The sequence below is a fragment of the Schistocerca serialis genome, chromosome 12 (assembly GCF_023864345.2).
Source record: "Schistocerca serialis cubense isolate TAMUIC-IGC-003099 chromosome 12, iqSchSeri2.2, whole genome shotgun sequence".
NCBI lineage: Eukaryota > Metazoa > Arthropoda > Insecta > Orthoptera > Acrididae > Schistocerca > Schistocerca serialis.
In genome coordinates, this window is record NC_064649.1 from 42955258 (window position 1) to 42981771 (window position 26514).

Sequence of the window (26514 nt, forward strand, 5' to 3'; positions counted from 1 at the left end):
CAAAACGTAAAACAGTAGCAAGGACAGGGTCAGCAGCTGTGGCTGTAGCGACACGACGAAAATCAATCGGAAACGATTCGACCACTTCATCGGTTTCCGAATCAATGAACATGCAAGCAAGTTCGGAAGAATCGAATGCTTTATCCTCAGCAACAGGCAAACGGGACAACGCATCGGCGTTTCCGTGCTTAGCAGTGGACCGATACAAGATATCGTAGCGGTACTGCGAGAGGAAAAGAGACCAGCGAATGAATTTCTGCGCTGTACGTGGAGGTACAGGCTTGGTCGGATGAAAAAGCGATGTCAAAGGTTTGTGATCTGTGATGATGGTAAAGTGACGACCATACAAGAAATCATGGAACTTAGTAACACCAAACACGAGAGCCAAAGCTTCTTTCTCTATCTGTGAATAATTTCTTTGCGCAGACGAGAGCAATTTGGACGCAAAGGCAATAGGGCGATCATGGGAGCCAACTTTGTGCGCAAGCACAGCACCGATCCCGAAATCCGATGCATCTACCATCAACAAAAGGGGTTTCTGGGGATCGAATGGCGTAAGGCAAGTATTAGAAAGCAACGCCGATTTCAACTGGCGAAAGGCGCGTTCACATTCCGTCGTCCAGACGAACGGAACACCTTTACGGCGTAAGCGATGAATCGGAGCTGAAATGAAAGAGGCATTGCGCACATTCACTCACACCTTGTGATTCTACATTGTTCAATGTTCTTGCGACCTCCTGACGCAATGCGTGGGGAACATTGCGCGCCCTGAAAAATTTCGGTTGCGCGTTTACCTTCAGTTCTAAATGTGCTTCATAGTTTTTAGCGCAACCTAAGCCCGGTGCAAAAATGTCTGCAAATTCTTCACATACACCCTGTAGGCACAGTCTGATTCACTGAGAGGACCTGATTTACAATAGACATGTTAAACAACTGAAACAACTCTAGCCCAAACAAGTTCACTGCAGAAGAAGAACGAAGAACGTAAAATGACACAAGTTTTGTTTGTCCCTTGTATGTTGCAAGAAGGCTGCACTGTCCTAACACAGGAATTGTCTGTCCGGAATATGTAGTTAGCTTAACATTTGCGGAACGCAACGGAGGTGTGCCCAGTTGTTTGTACGTGTCGTGATTGAGCAATGAAACTGCAGCTCCGGTATCGAGCTGGAATGGTATCACTTTGCCTTCAAAGTCTAAGTCCACAAAAAGTTTATTGTTCTGCTGACGACAAGAGCGACTGTTGTGTGCAATTGGAACAGACACTGGTACAGAATCACTTGCTAATTGACGTGATTTCCGGCGACGTCGACGCACAGTTTTTGTGGGACGAACACAGTTACTGTTAGAGAAAGTGTCACTGGACGAAGCGGAATTAACGACATGAATGTCCATAGGCAAAGGTCCACGAGCCTGAGTGTCCTGGGTTCGATTCCGGCGCGAAGCAAAGGGCCTGGAATGATTGTGATTGTCTGATCTGAGCTTTTTCTGGCAAACACTTTGAACATGTCCTTTCTTATTGCAGAAAAAGCAAATAGCTTGGCGTGACGGGCAATGTTCACGCGAATGTCTAGTAGCACACCGCGGGCATGATTTCACTGCATTTGTGGGCTGGCGCGGCACACCTGGCTTAGCACGCGGCGGTCGCTGTGTCGACGTGCGCAAGGCCCGGTTACCGGGCCGCGCAGCGCGTCCAGCGGGCCGGTTAATGTTACACACGGCTGGCGAAGTTTCAAAAGATTCCTGAGCACAGTCAAGTGTGTCCTGTCTATCCAATATGTCTATCACTTGTTGAAGGGAGGGATTAACTAGTTTCAAAATTTGCTCCCGTATGCGAACATCAGAAACGTTCTGTGCAATTGCATCACGCACCATTGTATCTGAATAAGAAAGACCACAGTCACATTCAAAGGCACAGTCCCTAGTAAGTCCTTGCAATGTTGCTACCCACTCCCTATTAGTTTGACCGGCCGTACGTTTTGTACGAAAGAACGTATACCGTTTTGCAACCACATTAACTGTTTCTTTGAAATAGGCATCTAATGCAGACACAATTTCCTCGTAGGACAGAGTTGCTACGTCTCGTCGGGGAAACAATTTCACTATCACACGGTATGTGGACACACCGACACAAGAAAGCAAAAACGGCTGCCGCTCATTACCTTGAATTCTGTAGGCAGCAAGGTGGAAGTTGAACTGGCGAGACCACTCTTGCCAGGTCTCATCGGCTGCCACGTATGGTCGAAAGGGAGGTGCAACAGCGTTTAGTGGCAGCGGTAGCGAAGAAGCGGCGGCGGCCGCATCGGTTTGAATGGTACGTTGACCCTGGACGAGCTGTCCAAGGGCATCCAGTAACGCCTGCGTCTGCTGATTCTGCAAGCGATAAAATTCGGACAGTACATCTGGAGAATGTGGCGAAGCCATGACACAATTAAATGTAAGCAATCAGAACACTTTAAATCGTCGCCAATGTTGTAAACGAATTAATACAAACTCTTTTGCTCGTCGCCAATAAATGTTGTGTCGGTATCTGGGCCGACACCGTGAAGTTTAGATGGCTGAAAAGGCAAGCTACACTAACGCTGTAGCCGATAGGGCACGCACGGCTAAAGCAGACGGGCGTGAAGTCTGGAACATGAGAACTTATAAATGAATAAGAAGAAAAGTATGTAGATGCTTATTACTTATCTTTTTATTAGTCCTTGGAATACATCTCTCTTGAATACTCGTAAGCTATAGGCACTGATACAAATGGCGCCTTGCTAGTTCGTAGCCCTTAACTTAGCTGATGGCTATTCTGTCTCTCGGCTAATGAGAGAGAAAGGCTTCGTACATCTGGTCGGTAGCTAGGTTCTCGTACAACTGGGCTGTAGCTAGGTTCTCGTACAACTGGGGCGAGTGCTCTCTCGTATCACGAGACCTGCCTTGGTGGTGGCGCTAGGTCTGCGATTACACAGTGGCGACACGCGGGTCCGACATGTACTAAATGGACCGCGGCCGATTTAAGCTACCACCTAGCAAGTGTGGTGTCTGGCGGTGACACCACACCCTATAACATGTATCAGTGGTGACTGGAATAGGAGAGAGTATATCACTACTGATAATTTACCTTTCATCTTGATGAAATCTTCCCCAGTTATTACTCAAGTAAGAGGTTGTTCATGCTGTATCATTTTGATGTGTTTCAATACTTGCCATCCTTTTTATGGCTGTTCAGATGAATGTGATCCTAACTGTTTTTATCTCATACATAAACTCCCTCAACACAATAAATTATGTGAAATTCAGGAATTTCTCATTAAGCTGTTTTTGACTACTGGACACAGATGAAATTGTGAGCTTTTCTACATAAAACATTCTCAGCTTTACATTGGACTCTCAACCAGTTAGAACCAGCTGTAATAAGTGATGTGAGGTGCAAACTCAGCTGTAATTAGTGTGTAGTAGAACACATTGCATAGGCAGTAAAAAACAAATGTCTAGTGACAAGCTAGAACATAGAAGAAACTATTTGTGGACAAAAATTAAAAACCTTCCCTTCCCTCCATGTAATACAAAAAATAATAGAATGTCACTTTCTGCAATATCAGTAAACCCACTATTTCTTATAGAACTGAACTCCCATGTGTAAAACAGCTTGAAACACCTGATTAGTTTACAAATGTGTTAACATATTAAACATGGGGCTCATTGCAAAGTTCACAACAAATATTTTTTTTCTTGAAAATGGTAGTAAATTAAAAATTCTGTAATATGCAAATGGAAGGTTTGTTCAGAAGTAAACATTATACATAGGGAGATAGATGAACACACACACAAACACATGCACGCACACGCACACACACACACACACACACACACACACACACCACCACCACCACCACCACCACCATAAGATATACCACAAGGAAAAGACAAAACAAATTTTGTTGTTTCATGGTCAACTCACACTGTGGTCTCTCTTCATGCTTCATTCTCCTGGAAAGGACTGCCATCTAGCATTATGTCATGTTACTGTGGATTCTTGAGACACCTGATGCCGTGGAATGTGTGTAGTTTGTAATGTACTAATGTGTACTGTTGCAATTGACTATAAAACACATTTGCCACGACAAACTTTTTTTCCGTCTTTTTTCTTATGCTACATCATTCTGGCAATGTAAGTGTTCATTCATCCCCTTACATGTAATGTTTATACATGAACTTACCTTCCATTTGCATATTTCACAACTTTTTAATTCATTACAATTTTCGAGACAGAAAGTAGTTGCCATGACTTTTGCAATGACCCTTGTATTCGATATTAAACTTTTGAGAAAATTTTTAGAAAAAGTTTGACATTTTGTTTCAAGTCATGAAATGATTTCATTCTCAAATAATGGATGAATATAGCCTGGGTATTTCCACACGGTAAGTTATGCTTCCCCAAGATATATGTACACAGTTCTTAACTGTGATACTTGTCTTGCCATGTTAATCCTCCAACATAAGACAATAACTCTTAATGAATAGATTAAGACCACATTTTAAATTTGATCAATAACAATATAAAAATTGAAATTAAAGGTTTTGTTGCACCTGGAATCCATCATACAGGCAACTTGCAGTTGGGAAGTTTACCATGACTTTGGTTAGCTGTTTTGTAATATAGGTGCTTCACCTTGAGTTGGTGCTTTCTCAGAACACTGTACCAACAGGGAAATTCACCTGCAAAATTACAAGGAAACGGTATGGTTGGCCTGTACTTAGCTGCAGAAAGCGAAATTTCAATTGCTGCCAGCAGAAACATGCAACGAAACCTAGTATGTTGTTTACCAACTAGTATCTTCAGATTTGTATATAGAATGAGCACCATTAAACATGCACATAACCCATGAGCGGACTTGAAAGAACTGTCCACCTTGGAGACACCTAGTACCAAATTGCTGAATGTGCTCTACAGGATGACGTGAGGCACCTGAATGCCTGCTGCTATAACACCACACATGCTACATGGATCCTCCCACACATTATAGTTTTCCTGAATTCCAGAGATGGGAAGTTGCTCTCTGACACACTCTTGCATACCGCCAGTCTCTTGGACTTGACCTCCATTAATTATATTCACTCTATTTTACTCATTTTATGATAATATAATGTAATTGGATCGATAAAAGAAATCTACTCAGCATGCAGTCCCTTTAATCTATCAGATTACATTACATTACCATAAATTGATTATTTTTGTTGATATACTTTTCTCATTTATAGAATTCCATACTTACCTTATTTCTTCGTTTTTAATTTTTTCCCATTTCCTTTAGTTCTATTTTCCACTTAATTTCTCTTCCTCTTTATCTTTCTGCTTCTCATATTGTCCTACCATCTCTGGACTGAAGTTGGCACACTGCTTACCAGTGTACTATCTTTGACCTCCTACTTTCTCCCAATCTTGCCCTCCATCTTTACCTCCTCAAATTAAGATGAGCAACTAAAATGAGTACGGTGTAAATGGCGTTTGTAGGCAATGCTACAGTCAATCTTTCACCACAACCTTCATTTGGAATTCACATTTTTTGGTTTTGCCAAGCCATAACACCTTTCCAGCAAACTTATTCCTCGGGCTATACTACAATTCAGTCTATCACTACAACCAAACTGACCAGCTTTGGGCTAAGGGCAATTGTACCGTACACATTTTAAGATCTGATCACATCAGGTGTATCCTTTTTGACTTTGGGTCTGAGTGGCCTGCCCCTCCTCTCCCATTTTCTCCTTGTGCAAGCAACTAACAGATCCAGAAGTGAGACCAGTTTTTTCTTCTTGTATTCTACTTTTAAATGTGTATGTTGGTGGAACTTGGAATTCTACTTTATAACACTAACATTCTAGTAACTACTGCAGTGCATAACCACACAATAATTAAGCTTTGTTAGTGTCTGTGTATCACTTAATTAATGCTTTAGAGTTTGAATGGACACTTAACAGATACGCGTGCTTAAGCTCTTTTTACATGCATGTAAAATGTAACTTAAGACTGAAACAACAAATCATGATGATTGTACAGAATGATTTATACAAGATAATTTGCCAAACTTTGTTTTTAAAATCAGGCTTCCATGAGGCTGTGGGTGATGTCATGGCACTGTCAGTGTCAACACCGAAACACCTGCGCAAAGTGGGGCTGTTGGACGGTGCGAGTACAGATGACCCCGAGGCAACCATCAACTACCTCTACCTGCAAGGACTGCAGAAGATTGTCTTCCTACCATTTGCTTATGTTGTGGACCTTTGGAGGTGGGCAGTGTTTCAAGGGGAAATAACAAGCGATGCCTACAACTGCAACTGGTGGAAACTCAGGTAAGCGGGACCACAGAGTGTGGGAATTTCCTCACTGACATATGTTTACAGTGGCAGATATATGCTGAGTATTAAGAATCAAACAATGGAAATTCCAGTAGGTATATCAACAATGTAGGAAAAGACAGATTGCTACTTACTGTAAAGAAGACACATTAAGTAGCAGACAGGCACAATTAATAGACACTTACAAAGCTTTCGATCAGAGCCTTTATTGACAAAAGAGAAACACACACCATTCACACACAAGCTAGATCACCTCATCCACACATGACCGCCAACTCTGGCAGCTTGGGCCAGTTTCTGGCATACAGTTTTCCTACATTGAGCATTAAGAATATACTGTTATGCTATACACATTAGAATAATGTTTACAACATCAAAGTACTTATTCCTGTTTCATATTAAATCACAAAAGTACCTTACTGCATTCTGTTGATTACATATACCCACTGTGAGAGTATTTACCAGTCTCCCAAATAACAGAAAATTGTTTCAGTGCTTTTTATAATGTACGGGGGCTATCTGGAAGGTAACATCCGTTTTGAAGTAGTGTGGGAAGAAGTGCAAAGAGTGGGGCTGTTGCTGCGTGTACTCACACAGCAGGCCACTGTGCTTTTGTAGTGAGGAAATGATACTGGAGCTGCAGTAGTGAGGAAATGATACTGCTTCTCATTAGCTTACAGTACCCATTTCAATTGAAAATTCTTCCATATGTGAAATCCATTCTACAATACAGTTTGTACTGATAAAAAATTTCAGGGCTGTTGACATCCGTTGTAAAATCGGTGTTGCATATAGACTGAATGTGATGAGTGGTCTCATTTGAGGTTGGGAGGATGAATGTTCACAATAATTACAGACATGGCCAACCATCAATGGGCTGGTACAAAAAATTAACAAAAATATTTGTGTTACTGGTGTTTCACAATATCTCAGCAGTTGGACAACATTCTGTAAATGTCCGAAATGTGTAAGACAGTCTTCTTTCTTCTTGTTCCCGGACTTCATGGGTCAGCTTGTCAATTATAGCGTTTAGCAATGTTAGTGCTAGAGGGTTTTCTGATGCCCTCCTGTCACCACCCCTTCCCTCCCTAAGGTCAGAGTTTGTGTATCCCAGCTGTCTACCTGTCTACTGGTAACCCATTAAAAAGTGTGAGAACGTTCTTTAAATGTTTGTGAATCGTGTAACTCAGGCAACACATTGTTACCAGACTGGTATTCTCCTAGCCACTGGTATTCACCAAGCCACATGTGGGAAACAGCCAAAAGACACATCCAGGCTGGCCGGCACGGCACATTGGCCTTCGTCATTAATCTGCTGGACGGATCCGATCTGGCACCTCTCCAAATCCCGACTGCTTCTCTGGGTTTTCTTTTTCATTACAGAAGGAGGCAGCCTACTGAACAGAAACATAATCAGTAATGAGACACGTGTTTCTTACACTAACATGGAGGGAAAAGAGTTGAAGGATATGGCTACCGTTTTTTGGGAAGCTAAATAAATACTGTGTTCGGATGTCATGAACATGGGAAAGTAGTTAATTCTGAAGTCCATTGTGAGACATCATGAAAACAGAAGAGCCATTCAAAACAAACAATGCAGTCTATTCCATACAGATGGTGTGTTTTAGAATGACAGCATTCACTCACACAAGATTTATTGAATAAGTTCGAATGGCACAGTTTTGAACACCTGCCTTACAGCCCAGACTTGACTGAGTGATTTCCACCTCTTCACGCACATGAAAAATTGGCCCATTTCCCAACATTTCGACTCTGATGAAGTACTTCAGGATGCTACCATAGGCTACTGCAATCTCAGGCGACACAATTTTGTACAGGGTGAAATTTGTCGACTCACTATGAGATGTGGTAAATGCTTAAATCTACATGTTGATTATATAGACAAGTAATACAGAGATGGAGTTTTAAGATTTTTGTAAGAAACTTGCTGTAATTATTCCTGTATTTTATTTATATCTTACTGGACATTACCGGTACATCTTAGTAAGTTTGTGTACCTGCAGTTTTATGTATTACTGATTTCTCTATTTCTAGGGGCCAATACCAGGGTATTGAACCACCAGTTGATAGGACTGAAGAAGACTTCGATCCTGGCTCAAAATATCATGTCATTGCCAGTGTACCTTACATAAGGTAAGAATACAGTGTGCATGTATGTGGCAATACTTCTCAAACAACTTACCTGGAAAAATTTTTTCTCCTCCATACACTCAAGATGACATACATGTACCGACCTTCTATAAATCCTTAGCTGTTTAGTTTGAAAACACTGGTTGCCTTTTTGTCCACCCTGAAGAGAGTCAACTCCAACTTGTACTACAAAATACAAAATCTGCATAAGGTATGCTGCTGACTGTAAGATGCTCACTTTCTGTTGTTATTAGAATTATAAAGGAGAAGGTGACAGTAGGTTAATTTAGTTGGAGGGCATAGTGCAGGTAATTTTTGTGGTTGCTGGGAAAAAGCAGTGCTTACAAATAAGTGGCCATCTTCTAGGTTTTTATAAAACCAATAAAAGAAAAACATTTTGTTTTTCTCCTTTTTTTCTTTTTGGATGGATCAGCTAAGAACCATTTACTAGTTTCAGTTCTTTATCTGTTGTCCTTTTCTTTACTTCCACAGAATGCTCAATGCTCAATTTTCAATTATTGATCAGTCCCGTAAATTTTGACTCAACTGTGTGTCATGGACTTTTGGGGCTATTTTCTCAGAAATGGTGGGGAAGGTGGGGGGGAGTATTGAGCCAAAAATCTTAGACATTTTAAGTTGTACACAAACTATAAGCCGGATATGAGCTCACATGGTTGGCCATGTCTGAGGCCTTCTCGTTGTAGATGGTGTTACTATAATTACAAAACTGACACACCCATTATGACAGTGAGGGGTCACAATTATGATCCGTGGAATATGCAGATAATAAACAATATCACAAAACTGAAGTTGCATATGGCCACACTATTTGGTTGTGAATATCTTTAAGGAAGATCTTTTAAAGGTAATTCACCACAGCCTAGGTACATTTCGTAATTTATTTCCCCTAACTGTCTTTAGAGACTGTTTTTATAAACATTTATGACTTTATACTTAATTTTGGATTATGTTAAAATTTTTTTACTACCTCAGAAACAAAGTGCTTAGAATAACTAACAGTAAAATCTTTTAAAAACTGTCAACTGGTATCTGATTTTTTAAAATTTTCAACAATTGGAGAGTACAACTTGTAATCAAACAGTGAGCTAAGCCAAGTATTCTTTGTTCACAGGTATTTTGTAAGCTTCATAATACAGTTCCAGTTCCACCGAGCTCTGTGTATTGAGGCCGGAGAATACGATCCTCAGGACGAGTCAAAACCCCTGCACGAGTGTGACATTTACCAGAGCACCAAGGCAGGCAACTTGTTATCGTAAGTACAACACATACCATACACTGTTACTGTCATCACAAAGTTCAGTATTAAAAAAAAAAAAAAACCTCTAGATATTATCAAAATAACAGAATTATCTTTATACAAATTAATGACACGTTCCCTGCTCATCAAACTTGTCATTATGCTGTGCAGAAACAATGCTATTGTTTCACAAGACCCATGTATGAGTGAAACTTGTATAAGAAACTTAGTGCATTCATTTCTGGCCAAATAGCTCTTCTGATGTTTTAACTGCAAATGTACATCACAATCAACAGAATTTTACTGACCCCATGAATATTTTCACACCTGATAGGCTTAAGCTATGGATACCAAACAAGTCCTACATTATATTTTACATGGGCATTAGAACTGATTGCATTATCGTGAGGCATAATATTCACAAGCCCCACCACCTTTTACCTACTCCGGAACACACTGCAAATGATTTTTAGGGCAGAAAATGTTTGCATGAGGTTCATTTTTTTAAGAATTTGAATGCCTTACTTGTATAGATTGTTGTCATGACCAAGTGAAGTGACACAGTATTAAGACAATGGATTTGTATTCCGGTGGACAACAATCTGACTCCACGTCTGGTTGGCCATATTGAATTTTTTTTCCTAAAAAAAAAAGAAAGTAAATAAATGTCCTCTGAAAGGGAACAGCCTATTTCCTTTCCCAATCCGTGCCCGAGTTCTGTTTCTAATGACCTCATCGCTGATGGTACTTTAGATTCCAATCTTCCTTCTTTCTCGGTGTTTTGATTCTGGTGTAACATAAGCCATCTTTGGCAATGAATTGAATGAAAAATTCATCACATTCATTACTGTATTCACAGTCATTACTGTATTACTCAAGGAAATACAAAGCACTGGCTACTCAATTGGTTTAGTCATGCGTGCTTAATGATACAGATAGCTGTATCATAGGTGCAACCACAACAGAAAGATGGTCCCCCATTTGGATCTCCAGGACAGGACTACTCAGGATATCATGAAAAACAAAACAGGCATTCTGTGGTTCATAGTGTGAAATGTTAGAACACTTTAACTGAATGGGCAGGCTAGAGAATTTAAAACAGAAATGGATAGGATGAAATTAGGTATACTGGGAATTCGTGAAGTACACAACTAGGAAGTAAAGGAATAATGGTCACATGAGTACAGACATGCAAGTAAACTACTATGAACAGCATGTTGCAAACATTATTGTAGCCGGAATAGGCAGTAAACCAACAGCCACCACAGTAGTGGTACAAGTTTATATGCTAACTAGCTCCACAGATGAAGAAGAGATTGAAACAATGTGTGAGATAAATGAAATAATTCAGACAGTTAAGGAAGATGAAAAATTAAGTGTGATGTATGGCTGGAATTCCATAGTACGAAAAGGAAGAGAAGCAAAAAATAGGAGAACACGGATTGGAGAACAGGAATGAAAGAGGGATCCACCTTGTAGAATTTTGCACAGAGCATAATTTAATCATTGCTAACACTTGGGTTAAGACCCATGAAAGAAAGTTATATGTGTGGAAGAGACCTCAGGACACATGAATGTTTCAGATTGATTATACAGTGGTAGCACAGATATTTCGAAACCAGGATTTAAACTGTACATTTCCAGGGGCAGATGTGGACTCTGACCATAATTTATTAGTTATGAACTGAAGATTTAAACTGAACAAATTGCAAAACATTTGGGACTTATGGAGATGGGTCAGGGATAGATTGAAAGAACCACGGGTTGCTGAAAGTTTCAGAGGGAACGACTGACTGAGAAAGTGAAAAGGAATACAATAGAAGACAAGTGGGTAGCTTTGAGAGACAAAGCAACAGAGGATCACATAAGTATATAGACAAGGCATAGTAAAAATCTTTGGCTAACACAGATACACAATTTAACTGATGAGAGAAGAAATTATAAAAAGCAGCAAATGAAGCAGGCGAAAGGGAATACATATGGTTAGAAATTGAGAGTCACAGAAAATGCAAAATGGCTAAGCAGGAATGGCTAGAGGACAAATGCAAGGATGTGGAAATATCCATGACATGGACAAAAATAGATGTTACCTACAGGAAAATTAAAAAGACCTTTGGAGAAAATGGAAGCAACTGTATGAACATAAAGAGCTCAGATGGCAAGCCAGTACTAAGCAAAGAAGAGGCCATATAAGGGAAACTCAAGGACAAGATTGTAGAAAGAGAATAGGAAGTAGATGAGATGAGAGATAATGATACTGAATTAGAATAATCTGACACAGCACTGAAAGACCCAAATACAAAAAGTTCCCTGAAGTAGGCAGTGTTTTCACAGAATTATTGAATCCTTGGAAGAGCCAGCCATGGCAGAACCAATAGGAAATGACCGACTACAAGACAAGGACACAGGAATGGAATACACCAGAAAGCATTCTGTGATAGGTAGATACCTAGGAGAGTATGTAACAGGAAGAAGTAGGAGCAAAGAAGGAATAATAGAGAGGAAGAAGAAGATGAGGTGAACTTTCTGTATGTCCAGAAAAGTTTAAATATACAAGCACAAAGGCTGGACATTACAAAGCAATGTTGAGGAATGCAGTATTATTTGTGGCTCAGATGATAACTATAGGAAGACATGGTGTGGAACACCTGGTGAAAGAAGAATGAATAACACTGAGCTCTAAAAGGCTGTGTGAAATGGATCCAAAGACCTAGGGAGAAGCTGCACCAGAGCATGAAGACAACAGCATGAGAAATCAGATTGAAAAGGACAAGTCTGGTGAGACATGGCAACAAGTAAAATATGGGTAGGTTAGCAAGAGTATAGGAAACAACACGTAAGGCAAGAGGAAAGTCACGAACCAGGTGGGCTGTTGAAAACCTGAAGGACTGGTCATCATTTGGGGACTGGGCAGAAGGGGAGGAAAACTGGAGATGCAAATAAAAATGGACCATTATGTCAGAGCTCAACGAAAGGGAAGACAATAAGATTTCAGGAGGAGGGCGGAATAGAAGGCGGGAAATGATAAAGAGGTTCCAGGAGGAGAAACGCAGTCCATGATAATGTTATCTGTGACCCTACAGAGGCTGTACAAAAGAAGCAAATCTTCTTGTATTATAATTAGCTGTTTATTGTGTATCTGAGGGAAAACAAACCAAAAATACCAGAAACTGCTGCCTGGCATGCTAGGTACAGTAATAATATGCACTGCCAAGTGAATTATACCCCAGTGGTAGCAAGTAATTCTCTCATATTCAAAAGGCAGGTCATAGAACATAATGATGATAAGATGTTCTGGGAAATCCTTTGATATTCACATTTATTGTATATTTAACACGATATGAATTATTGTGTTTTATTAGGAACATCCAGTGAATTGTGGAGTTCTTAGGCTACCTTCATTTCATTCAAGGAGACACACAAGAAGTATTTTCTCTTCTCCTTTTTCTCATGAACTGTTCCTGCCACTAACACCAATACACGTAATACACCACAAAATTAAATGAAAATTAATACTGTCTTGCTAAATTTCCATTAACTTTAATGTGTTTCAGAAAAATGCTGCAGATGGGCTCCTCAAAGCCGTGGCCTGATGCAATGGAGGTGGTGACAGGACAGCGGCTGATGGATGCCAGTGGTCTGCTAGAGTACTTCAGACCTCTGCACAAGTGGCTTGAACAGGAGAATGCCAAGACTAGCGAATACATCGGCTGGGATCCCACAGACAAACGTAAGTACTTTTCATCATTTTCTGTGCTCATCATTTAACTGTGTTGAAACATTCCTTCGTCTTTGAATTGGGAAAAAAAAGCTTCCCTGTTGTAAAACCAGTGCTGCGGCAGCATAGTTTCTTTAACCCTTTGAGTTCCAGTGGTATCTGCGTCAAACCACCTCTTTATTAATTTTGTTTTGAAGTGCCAGTGCCTTGTGCATGAGACCACCGGTGCTCTTGCACGACAGAGGCATCCAACAGTACACTGAGGTGCTTCTAAGAACGTAGTGAATTTCAGCAGTCACTTATAGCGTTCAATGCAACAGTCTGCACTGAGTTTTTGCTACATGGTTGAAGGAGATTGCAATATGTGGATTTTTCTTATAGTGGTTATACTGAGATGACCATTGACAGTGAAAGTACATCTATCTAAAATTTAACATAAATTTGAGTTTGTATTACTGTGTTTTTGAGTGGTTTCATCATGAAATTACTAGGGGAAGTATTTACATTTATAAGTTTAGTAACAGGATATAAATTTATCAAATTTAGGTCCTTTTTTTTGCTAATTATTTAGCACATTTTGTAGGCAGTATGAGTTCATGGAAGTTTCATGATGTGGGAATGTGACTAGGATAAATGTAAAATTGCTTTCAGACATATTACATGAAGTGATAGGTGGTTGAAAACTGTTATGTTCCAGTGGTTCCAAACTTAAACCACCCTCTTAAAAAAGTGAATGTCTACTTTTGTCAATTTCTTGTTGTAGTAATTGTTTACTATGATAGTAAAGTTTAATTTTGTGAAAAGTTCTAAACTTATAAATTGTTGGGACTCACAGGGCTAACCAGCATATACTACATATATTTTGGATAAGCCAAATTTTGCACATTGCTGTTTGGAGATATTTTCTGAATATTTTGATCTGTGGTCTTACCCATATTTATCTTTGTATCTGTATCGGACAGGAAATATCTGCAGAACAACACAATTGGGTGATATGCATTCTGGGTAAGGGTTCACTGAATTCGATGTGAGAACTGTACGAGAAAAGTGAAGGAGGCACTACTGACAGTTTGTACAGTGAGCAGTGGAACCAGATCTTTCTGCAAACAAAACTGACAGTGCATACTGTTGATATTTGCAGTGTTATGTGTGTGTTTTCAGTGCAGCACAGATACAAAGATACAATCAGGGTAAGAATTCTAGCAAAATACAATTATTCTGTAGAAGCCATAGGAGATCAAGTGCCCCTTATACCAAAATACCCAGAATATACACTCCTGGAAATTGAAATAAGAACACCGTGAATTCATTGTCCCAGGAAGGGGAAACTTTATTGACACATTCCTGGGGTCAGATACATCACATGATCACACTGACAGAACCACAGGCACATAGACACAGGCAACAGAGCATGCACAATGTCGGCACTAGTACAGTGTATATCCACCTTTCGCAGCAATGCAGGCTGCTATTCTCCCATGGAGACGATCGTAGAGATGCTGGATGTAGTCCTGTGGAACGGCTTGCCATGCCATTTCCACCTGGCGCCTCAGTTGGACCAGCGTTCGTGCTGGACGTGCAGACCGCATCAGACGACGCTTCATCCAGTCCCAAACATGCTCAATGGGGGACAGATCCGGAGATCTTGCTGGCCAGGGTAGTTGACTTACACCTTCTAGAGCACGTTGGGTGAAACGGGATACATGCGGACGTGCATTGTCCTGTTGGAACAGCAAGTTCCCTTGCCGGTCTAGGAATGGTAGAACGATGGGTTCGATGACGGTTTGGATGAACCGTGCACTATTCAGTGTCCCCTCGACGATCACCAGTGGTGTACGGCCAGTGTAGGAGATCGCTCCCCACACCATGATGCCGGGTGTTGGCTCTGTGTGCCTCGGTCGTATGCAGTCCTGATTGTGGCGCTCACCTGCACGGCGCCAAACACGCATACGACCATCATTGGCACCAAGGCAGAAGCAACTCTCATCGCTGAAGACGACACGTCTCCATTCGTCCCTCCATTCACGCCTGTCGCGACACCACTGGAGGCGGGCTGCACGATGTTGGGGCGTGAGCGGAAGACGGCCTAACGGTTTGCGAGACCGTAGCCCAGCTTCATGGAGACGGTTGCGAATGGTCCTCGCTGATACCCCAGGAGCAACAGTGTCCCTAATTTGCTGGGAAGTGGCGGTGCGGTGCCCTACGGCACTGCGTAGGATCCTACGGTCTTGGCGTGCATCTGTACGTCGCTGTGGTCCGGTCCCAGGTCTACGGGCACGTGCACCTTCCGCCGACCACTGGCGACAACATCGATGTACTGTGGAGACCTCACGCCCCACGTGTTGAGCAATTCGGCGGTACGTCCACCCGGCCTCCCGCATGCCCACTATACGCCCTCGCTCAAAGTCCGTCAACTGCACATACGGTTCACGTCCACGCTGTCGCGGCATGCTACCAGTGCTAAAGACTGCGATGGAGCTCCGTATGCCACGGCAAACTGGCTGACACTGACGGCGGCGGTGCACAAATGCTGCGCAGCTAGCGCCATTCGACGGCCAACACCGCGGTTCCTGGTGTGTCCGCTGTGCCGTGCGTGTGATCATTGCTTGTACAGCCCTCTCGCAGTGTCCGGAGCAAGTATGGTGGGTCTGACACACCGGTGTCAATGTGTTCTTTTTTCCATTTCCAGGAGTGTACATTGGACAGACTGCGAAATTTTATTGGTTCAACCCGTATACGAGGCGTGATTAAAAAGTAACAAGAATTTTTGTTTTTCATAAACAACCTTTATTTATTCATCAACAACAACTTTGTTGCTTTCAAAATAATCCCCTTGAGATATAACACACTTGTGCCAGCACTTTTTCTAAACTTGGAAGCACTTCTGGAGCTCACTTTTCATAATGATTTCAGTCAGCTCCTTCAGCAATTCTGTTTTTACCTCAACAGTGGTCTCAAAATGAAATCCCTTCATGGCACCATTAAGCCTCCAGAATAGAAAGAGGTCACATGGGGGGCCACGTCTGAGGCAACACAATGGTTTTGCTCTTTTCTCCAAAAATCATGAACAGGCACTAATATGTGAATGGGAGCATTATCGTGATGCAATTTCCACGAGTGGTTTTGCCGCAGTTCTGATCATTTTCTTTGGATTGCTTCACACAAACGGTGTTTAACTTCCAGGTAGTATTCCTTATTGACAGTACGACAGTATGGTAGGAACTCATGATGGACTACCCCATTATAATTGAAGAAATCAGTGAGAACAAGATTACCATGTGAGCAAACTTGTTGAATTTTTTTCAGTTTTGTCTCTTCAGGCAGCTTCCATTGGGATGACTGGGCCGTGGTTTCAAAGTCGTACCCATGTACCCATGTTTTGTCACCTGTTATAACCTTCTTTAGAAATTCTGGATCGTTGTCGACTTCACCCAGCAATTCCTGAGCAATGTCTATATGACATCGTTTCTGGTCAATATTCAACAATTTATAAACAAACTTTGCTGCTACATGCACCCCCAAAAGATCCAAAAAAATTTGTTTGGCATGAACCAAAGGGTGTGTTGATATCATCAGCAACCTCTGTGATGGTGATTTTCCTGAACCATTGTCTTCACTACTTCCACAATGTCGTCAGTAATTGAAGCACTAAGGCATCCAGGGCAGCTGTCATCTTTAACTTCTCTACCCTCTTTGAAACTACCACTCCTAAACTTTTGTCTTACTCGTAGTAGATTTGCCAAAAGCCACAGTCTATTTAGCATACGGTCCAGCATTTAGAATGCAGTGCTGCACTTCATTCCATTTTCAAGCAAAATTTAATGCAAATTATTTGCAATATTTTTTTTAAATAAAAATTTGCCGAGCACTTGAAAATGCTTATAACCTTTTCGACTGTCAAAAATAAACTCAATATTCAAAACAGATGAAATTGTAAACATAGATCAAGAACTTGTGTACAAACATGGTAAAAAAATTTGAAAATCAAATGTATAAAGCCTACGAAATTAAAAAATTCCCATTACTTTTTGATCATGTCTCATATGTTCCTCACAGATACATGTTACTTCTTTTAGTTAATTTACAGAGTCATCAAGTTCAGCCACCTGTCAAGATTTTTGCATTCCTACTTTTTGCTGTGGTTTTTTCATCTGTGCGCTATCTGTACTGCCTGTAAGCAGTATGTTCCTCTTAAGGGACATCAGGTGCATTTTCTCTGGTATTACTATAAACAATACATTCAAGTTGGTTAGTATAACTTCATTACAAAGATTATTTCTCCAGTTTGTGATTCACGCAGCTATTAAGTGCAACACATATTTTTTCACTCTAATAATTGAATTTTCACCCACGCGATACTTCAGAAGTAGCTTGTTTACAGGAAAGTGGAACAAAAGAAGCACACCGACCAGAAAGCTTATTAACTGTATGCTTCTTGTTCCAGATTGTGTGCAGACACGAGTGGAGCTTGAGAAATTGAAGGCACAACCTGTAGAGAAAGAAGACTCAGAGTAGCAGACCACTCCTGCTGTAGCATTAGAATAAACCCACTAAAATGACATGTCAGAAAGGAGATGCTAATTACTGGAGCTGGTTAGGACATCCCACAAGATGTGAAATGATGTGCTGCTTGAGACTGGAAATTCAACTTCATTACACCTGTGATGTTAAATAAATTAATAAACAATAAAATTCTGTCTGTCTTTTGAAGATCACAATTCCCATCCACATCCCCAACCCTACTATGTATTACAAGTGACACCATCACCTACAGTGGGTTAATGTATGACATAGCTAATAAACTGTCCTAAAGATGAATAAACATTTCAGGAGAGGAACTGCCACTTATTTCTCACAGATGACTCAATTTGTCACAGACACGATTTTTTTTTTTTTTTTAAATTCTTCTCTGAATCAGCTTGTTTCTTAAGCTTTACTACCCTGTGTGACTGTAGGCTCTAACTGGAACTTGTTGTAATGTAATGGTTGAATTTTGTTTTGCATACAAGCAGTAAAAGTTTCTGGAAAAAATAAAAATCAGTACACCGGGAAAGCTTTAAACATCACATCAAGCAACTCTAGGGGAGGAAGTGATGGAATGTATCCGAAGATTCGACAAGTTACGTGAAAGAAGAGCGAGGCTGCTGAGCTCACTGATATTCTTATTAAGCTGTAGAGACAAGGTCATTATTCCAACATTTGCAAAAATTGTGCATTTCATAAATACCGCTGCTGCAAACAACATCAAACGTAAATCAGGCATGGCTTTGGTGAGAGAAAGTACTCGTTTACAAACAATAAAATGGTTGCTTACATGCAACAAAATGGTAACAACTAAAGAGAGAAAAGTCTGTAGATCAAAACAATCAGATCTATACATTGAACACAATACCTACCTTCAGACTGTTGAAAAATTTGTCACAGCTCCAAAAAATTAGTGCAGGTGTGTACACTTTTGTTAAGAGAGATTCAGACAACTTTAATATAAATCTTGCTCCTGTGGAAATATTCCACAGCACAATTCTTAGTACATAAGCTGCATTAAATTTGATCATTTCCACTGTCAAAATATTTTTTGCTGATTGTGTTCCACAGCTTTGATAAATTACAGAAATGACATCAAGTAACACCATAAGCCTCTTTTTGACTTATTCTTTAACAGCTGAATAGTTTCAATGAGACACAGTTATGCAGCACCTGTTGTACAAACGTCATGGATGCAAAACAATTTCAGGTGAAAGGGTGTATAAAACTGTAGTAAGAATACAAGCAATACTTACACGTTTTTGTTAACAAGGACATAAAATTTTAGCCAAATAATTATTAACTACAGGAAAAAGTTTACACTATTTTAAAATGTTTGGCTAATAAGATATTATGTAACATGTATTCTCATATTGAAGGAGGATAAATTTAAGTGCTATTGCATACTTCCTTCTATAGAAAAGTAAAATTTTGGATTCGATTCTTTTGGGCATCAAATGTATTGTACTTGTATCTTCCTTTTTATACTAGTCTTCAGGTTTTATTAAGCGTGCATGCATATATATAAAAAAAATTATTCTGTGTGTCTACTTGTAGCAGATGTTTCCAGACAGGAAGTTATGCAATTCACATTCAAAGAAATATGTATTCACTCTTATCTGCTTGCTCTTGCAAAGCTAAGGAAGGCCTTGTGGCAGTGTCACATGATAGGTTTTCATGGAGCAGAGGGAAAAAGGGGGAGGGGGGGGGGGGGTGATGCACGGGTGGAATGTGTACAAATAAATCCTACCGGCTGTTTTTCTTTGCCGTTACTGGTTGAAGTTTGGTATAAAGAGGGCCCAGCTGGATGTTACAAAAGTATGTCATGAGATGGGCAGCTCCTTTCTTAAGTCAACTTCATGAAGTCACACATCAGGCTTCTGAGCCTGATTAAAGATCAGGTTAAAAGAAGATTCTATTTCACAAAAATGTGTGTATGGCCTATTTGGCCAAGAGTTCCCTTTCAGGGAGTTCAGCCACCTGGCGCAAGTCTTTTTATTTGACACCACTTTGGCGACTTGCATGTTGATGTTGATGATGATGATGGTGATGGTGATGATGATGAGCCCCCAAGTAAGTTCCTGAATTTACAGCCCTCCAGGAAGCGTGTGGCGTGCAAATTATTCTCGGGACTGAGACCTGGCTGAAGCCTGAGATAGGAAGTTCTGAAATACTTAGTGAGGGTTGGAACATGTATCGGAAAGACACCGTAGGAGGTGGTGTCTTCATTGCAGTTGACAAAAATATTGTGTCTACTGATGTCGATGTAGAGTGTGATTGTGAAGTTATCTGGACACGTTTAACAGGGCTAGGGGAAATAAAGTTAATTGTTGGGTGTTATTACCGGCCACCAGGTTCCACCGCGACAGTTCTAGAATCATTCAAAGGGAGTCTACATTCTGTATCGTAGAGGTATCCGGATCATGCTATATTAGTCGGAGGCGACTTCAACCTACCTAGTATAGACTGGGATGTCTATGGATTCATTACAGGTGGTACAGACAAGCCATCGTGTGAATTACTTTTGAACACATTATCCAAAAACTGTCTTGAGCAGCTAAATCGACAGCCAACGCGTAATGGAAATATTTTAGATCTGGTAGCCACGAACAGACCAGACCTCATCGACGGTGTCAGTGTTGAGACAGGGAATAGTAATCATGATGTTGTCATTACGACTATGGTTACGAAAGTTAAAAAGTCGGTCAAGAAGGCTAGGAGAGTATTCTTTCTAGAAAGAGCAGATAAGCAGTTGTTAGCATCCCACTTAGTAAATGAATCGACTTCATTTACTTCCGATACGATGGACGTGGAAGAATTATGGGCAAATTTTAAACACATTGTAAATCACGCATTGGACAAGTATGTGCCGAAAAAGTGGGTTATGGACGGAAAAGACCCACCGTGGTTTAACAGCGCAATTCGGAGAATGCTCAGGAAGCGACGGCAGTTGCACTAGCGGTACAAGAAAGATTGGGAGAATGAGGACAGGCAAAAGTTAGCAGAGATTCGTGCTGCTGTAAAAAGAGCGATGCGCGAAGCATTCAACCACTACCACCGTCATACCTTAGCAAAAGATCTTGCTGAAAACCCAAGGAAATTCTGGTCTTACGTAAAATCGGTAAGCGGGCCGAAGGCTACCATCCAGTCACTCACTGATCAGTCTGGCCTGGCAACGGAAGGCAGCAAAATGAAAGCTGAAATTTTAAATTTAGCATTTGAGAAATCTTTCACGCAGGAGGATCGTACAAACATACCGCCGTTTGAGTCTTGTACAGATTCCCGTACGGAGGACATAGTGATAGACATCCCTGGGGTTGTGAAGCAGCTGAATGGGTTGAAAATAAATAAATCGCCAGGTCCTGATGGGATTCCAATTCTGTTTTACAGAGAGTACTCTACTACATTGGCTCCTTACTTAGCTTGCATTTATCGCGAATCTCTTGCCCAACGTAAAGTCCCGAGCGACTGGAAAAAAGCGCAGGTGACGTCTGTATATAAGAATGGTAGAAGGACGGATCCTCAAAATTACAGACCAATATCCTTAACATCGGTTTGTTGCAGGATTCTCGAACATATTCTCAGTTCGAATGAACATATTCTCAGTTCGAATATAATGAATTTCCTTGAGACAGAGAAGTTGCTGTCCATGCATCAGCACGGCTTTAGAAAGCATCGCTCCTGCAAAATGCAACTCGCCCTTTTTTCACATGATATCTTGCGAACCACGGATGAAGGGTATCAGACGGATGCCATATTCCTTGACTTCCAAAAAGCGCTTGACTCGGTGCCCCACTGCAGACTCCTAACTAAGGTACGAGCATATGGGAATTGGTTCCCAAGTATGTGAGTGGCTCGAAGACTTCTTAAGTAATAGAACCCAGTACGTTGTCCTTGAAGGTGAGTGTTCATCGGAGGTGAGGGTATCATCTGGAGTGCCCCAGGGACGTGTGGTACGTCCGCTGTTTTTTTGCTACTTACATAAATGATCTTTTGGATAGAGTGGATAGCAATGTGCAGCTGTTTGCTGATGATGCTGTGGTGTACGGGAAGGTGTTGTCGTTGAGTGACTGTAGGATGATACAAGATGACTTGGACAGGATTTGTGATTGGTGTAAAGAATGGCAGCTAACTCTAAATATAGATAAATGTAAATTAATGCAGATGAATAGGAAAAAGAATCCTGTAATGATGACTACTCCATTAGTAGTGTAGCGCTTGACACAGTCACATCGATTAAATATTTGGGCGTAACATTGCAGAGCGATACAAAGTGGGACAAGCATGTAATGGCAGTTGTGGGGAAGGCGGATAGTCGTCTTCGGTTCATTGGTAGAATTTTGGGAAGATGAACCCCTCTGTAAAAGAGACCACTTATAAAACACTAATACGACCTATTCTTGAGTACTGCTCGCGCGTTTGGGATCCCTATCAGGTCAGATTGAGGGAGGACATACAAACAATTCAGAGGCAGGCTGCTACATTTGTTACTGGTAGGTTTGATCGTCATGCCGCCAACTTACATTTTGCGGAAAGACCACAAAGATAAGATAAGAGACATTAGGGCTTGTACAGAGGCATATAGGCAGTCATTTTTCCCTCGTTCTGTTTGGGAGTGGAACAGGGAGAGAAGATGCTAGTTGTGGTACGAGGTACCCTCCGCCATGCACCGTATGGTGGATTGAGGAGTATGTATGTAGATGTAGATGTAGCAGAAAAAATGTTCAACCTGGCTGGAAATCAAACCTCATCCTCTCACATGGCATTCAGCCACACTGATCATCTCATAGTCAGTCAGCTGATGCCTCAACCAACAAACTTTTTTTTTTCTCTTCATTGCTGAATTCTGCAAGATCCTGGAAAATAAGAAGTCTGACAATTTCATTTCAATGAGCTCAAACCTGGGAGACTTTCCTTTGCTTGTCTAATGATAAAGATCCAATTATCTGGTGCATAAATACGTGAAATTTCTGATAATAAGAATTTCTGATCAATGACTGTGACTTCACACTCTGATCTTGCCATAACTTCATGAGAGACAATGACAATTTAATGTTCCAGTTTCAGCCAGTGCAATAGTCTGAGATTATTTTGTTATGTGCAGATGTTACACATCCTTACAGTTCTTACTCCAATCCAAAAGAAATATTTGAAGTTAATGCTTTTAAATTTTCCAGAAACAGCTCTTTTCTGAGGCCTCATAGTAGGACCTGGCTGAATGGATCCCTGAAGGCACATTTTGTTGACTGTAGACACTAAGTTTCCAGAAGGAATGAAATATGTTGATTGTAGCATTGCACCTTGGGAGCACTAGTAGGAAGGATTTTAGCTGGAACTCTTACGGCCTTCCTGGCCATGGTTCCACTGCCATTGCCCAATACTTCTCCTCCACTTTTCAGGATGAAGAGAACTACTTCTCCTTCTGCCCTCTGTTCCACCTCAACTGCAGACATTATTGTCAGCTGTTGTGGAGACACTACCTTCCTCAGCAGCTGTGTTCTCTCTGCATTAAAAGAAAAAATATGCTGAGACAAAATACATGCCTGTGAAAATACCATAAAATATTGTTATCATACATTTAAGCTCAACAGCACAGTCTGGTTAATAATTCGTTAGTTAAATAGTCATCAGAGCTCACACACAAAAAAAAACAAACAAGGCAAACTGTGACAAAGGATATGCTCTAGTCCTTTTCACTTAAAATTCTGTTGTACTCATGCTGTTTGTACAACAGGTGCTGGATAATGGTTGTTGACCAAAACCAATGGCCCATTGACACATTAAAGAATAAATCAAACAGCAGGGTACATGTCGTTTCTACAACTGCCACCGCCATTTGTAGAAAACAGAATTTGAGAGCCAGTTTGTGCCCTTTAGCTCTCCTTACATTCACAGAAGCTCTTGTTAATGGTGCCAGGTGCTCTCTTGTAGACGGAGAAGTATTTCATCAAGATGTCTGAACTGCTACTATTTGGCAGTGGTCAGCCAGGCACAGTTGCACATAACTTGGAGTCAGTAGATGAGATGATGAAATGTGGGTTGCCACTACACATTATGCAGAGGTGTTACATGGCCTCTCAGCAACTAGTATCCTATTCCATGCTGTCCCTCTTGAAATTTCTGCCTCCTTGGATCACTGGATCCCAAAGTCTATTTATTTTATTCAGCTGAACATCTGTATCAGTGACAGTGTTGTAATACATACCACCGGATACACAGAAGTTATTGGAAGAAAACAGGACAACGAAACATGCAACTAAGAAATAGGAGAGTGAGAAATAACCCTGTAAACAACCTACATTGTAACAGATTAATCACTTTTACAAATCTTACACGGAGGCCTTACGTACTCTTCGCCCTCTTTGATTTTCCTCGCAACTGAAAGATTTGCAGGTTACAAGATTTTCAAAGCTGTAAGGTAAAAAAATTTCAGCATATTAACATAGATGTGAGTAGCTGAATGTGTGGCACAAAACTTTGTCCATTCAATACTTTTAATAGTAACTTCTTTCTTGTATTTAAATTCCGTATTTATTAACAAATAATGGATCATATTTTTTTTAATACAAATAACATTTATACTTTTAATTTCTGCTCATATGATAATAAATTAAATTTTCATACATACAAGTGAAATGCCTCATCATTAAATGAAAAAACTTAATACATTTCATAACTGTTCAGTCTTTCGAAGTAAAAAAAGTGTTTAATTTTCTATATGAATTTCCCATTTTTTACCAAATTTTAATTAATTTTAATTTCATGCAACTAATAATTAAAAATAAAATATTATTTTTGTTAATAAACTGTTTCCATCTCTTCTTTTCTAAATATGAGGGTCGCCCACAAAGTAAGTTCCGTTTGTATTTCTATCCGCAGCAGCGCTACGATCGCAGTTCCGAGCATGCACAGCAGTTTCTCTGACTCAAGGAAAAGACATGTACGCCATTTTCACATCGATCCTGCCAACGTGTGCTTTGTAGTGCTTCTTTAAATGTCAGCCGTAATTGAAAATGCTGCCGCATGTGAAATCAGATCTGTGATTTGTTTTCTAAATGCAAAGAAAGTTAAACCAAAGCAAATTCATCAGCAAATCTGTGAGGTTTATGGACAAAATGCTATTAGTGATTCAATGGTTAGAAGATGGGTCAGACTGTTCAATGAAGGACATGATCACAAAACGGCAATCAATGGAATGGAGGCACCCTTCATCCCCAACGTAAGTTAAGCCTAAGCAAATCTTGACACCTCAAAAAGTAATGTTCATCATTTTTTGGGACAGAAAAGGCATTTTGCTGATTGATTTCTTACCACGAGTCCAAACAATCAATGCACATGGTTACTGCGAGACCATTAAGAAATTGCACTGCACAATACAGAACAATAGCGAGGATTACTGTCAAAAGGTGTTGTTTTTTTCCACGATAATGCCCGACCTCACATGGCGAATGTGACCAAACAACACTTATGGGAATTTCACTGGGACACATTTGATCATCCTCCGTACAGCCCGGACCTCGGTCCTAGTGACTTTCATCTCTTCTTACACCTGAAATCTGTCCTTGGTGGTCAACACTTCAACAATGATGATGAACTGAAAGAACATGTTACCACATGGTTGAATACACAGGCAGCAACCTTCTATGAAGAAGGCATACAAAAACTTGTGCCACGCTATGACAAGTGCCTACAAAATTTCGGAAGCTATGTAGAAAATTAGTTTAACAGTTGTAGACTTTTGTACAATAAATATTTTTTTCTGTATCTGTACATGTTTGTTTTATATAACCAAACGAAACTTACTCTGTGGATGACCTTCGTATATAAACTGAAGTCTTCTGCTCGCTTCTGTTTGTCTATTTTGAACACTGTAAGGATATTGATACAGTTTTTACTCATAGACAGACCAATTTATTAGGAAGGTTTGTGTAAGTAATTTAAAAATACTTCATACAAACTGGCTGAATTACAATCAATTAAAGACAACTGCTGCTGTGAAAAATGATGTCATGCCACCCAGTGGTGAATCGCAGAACTCAGTGTGCACTGTTGCTGCACAATTGAGAGTGTCTGTTTCATCTTCACCGCTCCCTGCAGCAGCAACAGTTCTCTGCTCTTTTGTAACTGTGTGACCTACAGTCATTTTCTGTTCTGGGGTAAGCACATTTTATGTTATCCAGAAATCTTCAGGGGTCAAGTCAATGTTGTCCAGCCATTGAGACACACACGACTGTTATTACCAGAATCTGTAAATCTATCAACTACTGTAGGGATTTCCTTGCAGTTTCCACTAATAGATACACTGATTCAGGGCAAACCATGTGGTACAGTAACTTGCAGCTTCCATTATTGCCATGAGATATCACTCCAAATGCCATTTAAGTATGGGACACACAACATTCATGCCTCCTGAAAACTTGGCTGATGTGTGCAGCTCACTTAGGTATATCAAAGTAATGTTCTTTAGGAGCCTAACAATGTTCTCTGAACTTTAATCTTAACTCTATGCAGTGAATACAAA

The 26514-nt window shown here is 40.5% G+C and overlaps 1 protein-coding gene across 2 annotated transcripts in view; it reads left to right on the plus strand.

The window, feature by feature from the left end:
- Nucleotides 1-18161, plus strand: part of LOC126428413 (angiotensin-converting enzyme-like) — a 289344-nt gene extending 271183 nt beyond the window's left edge. For both annotated transcript variants that reach the window (XM_050090336.1, XM_050090337.1), the window contains exons 10-14: nt 6090-6336; nt 8398-8496; nt 9626-9766; nt 13306-13481; nt 17914-18161. In XM_050090336.1, the coding sequence (XP_049946293.1) occupies nt 6090-6336; nt 8398-8496; nt 9626-9766; nt 13306-13481; nt 17914-17984 (734 nt within the window). In that variant the 3' untranslated portion in view covers nt 17985-18161. The remainder of the gene's footprint in view (nt 1-6089; nt 6337-8397; nt 8497-9625; nt 9767-13305; nt 13482-17913) is intronic.
- The last annotated feature ends 8353 nt before the right edge of the window (nt 18162-26514 follow it).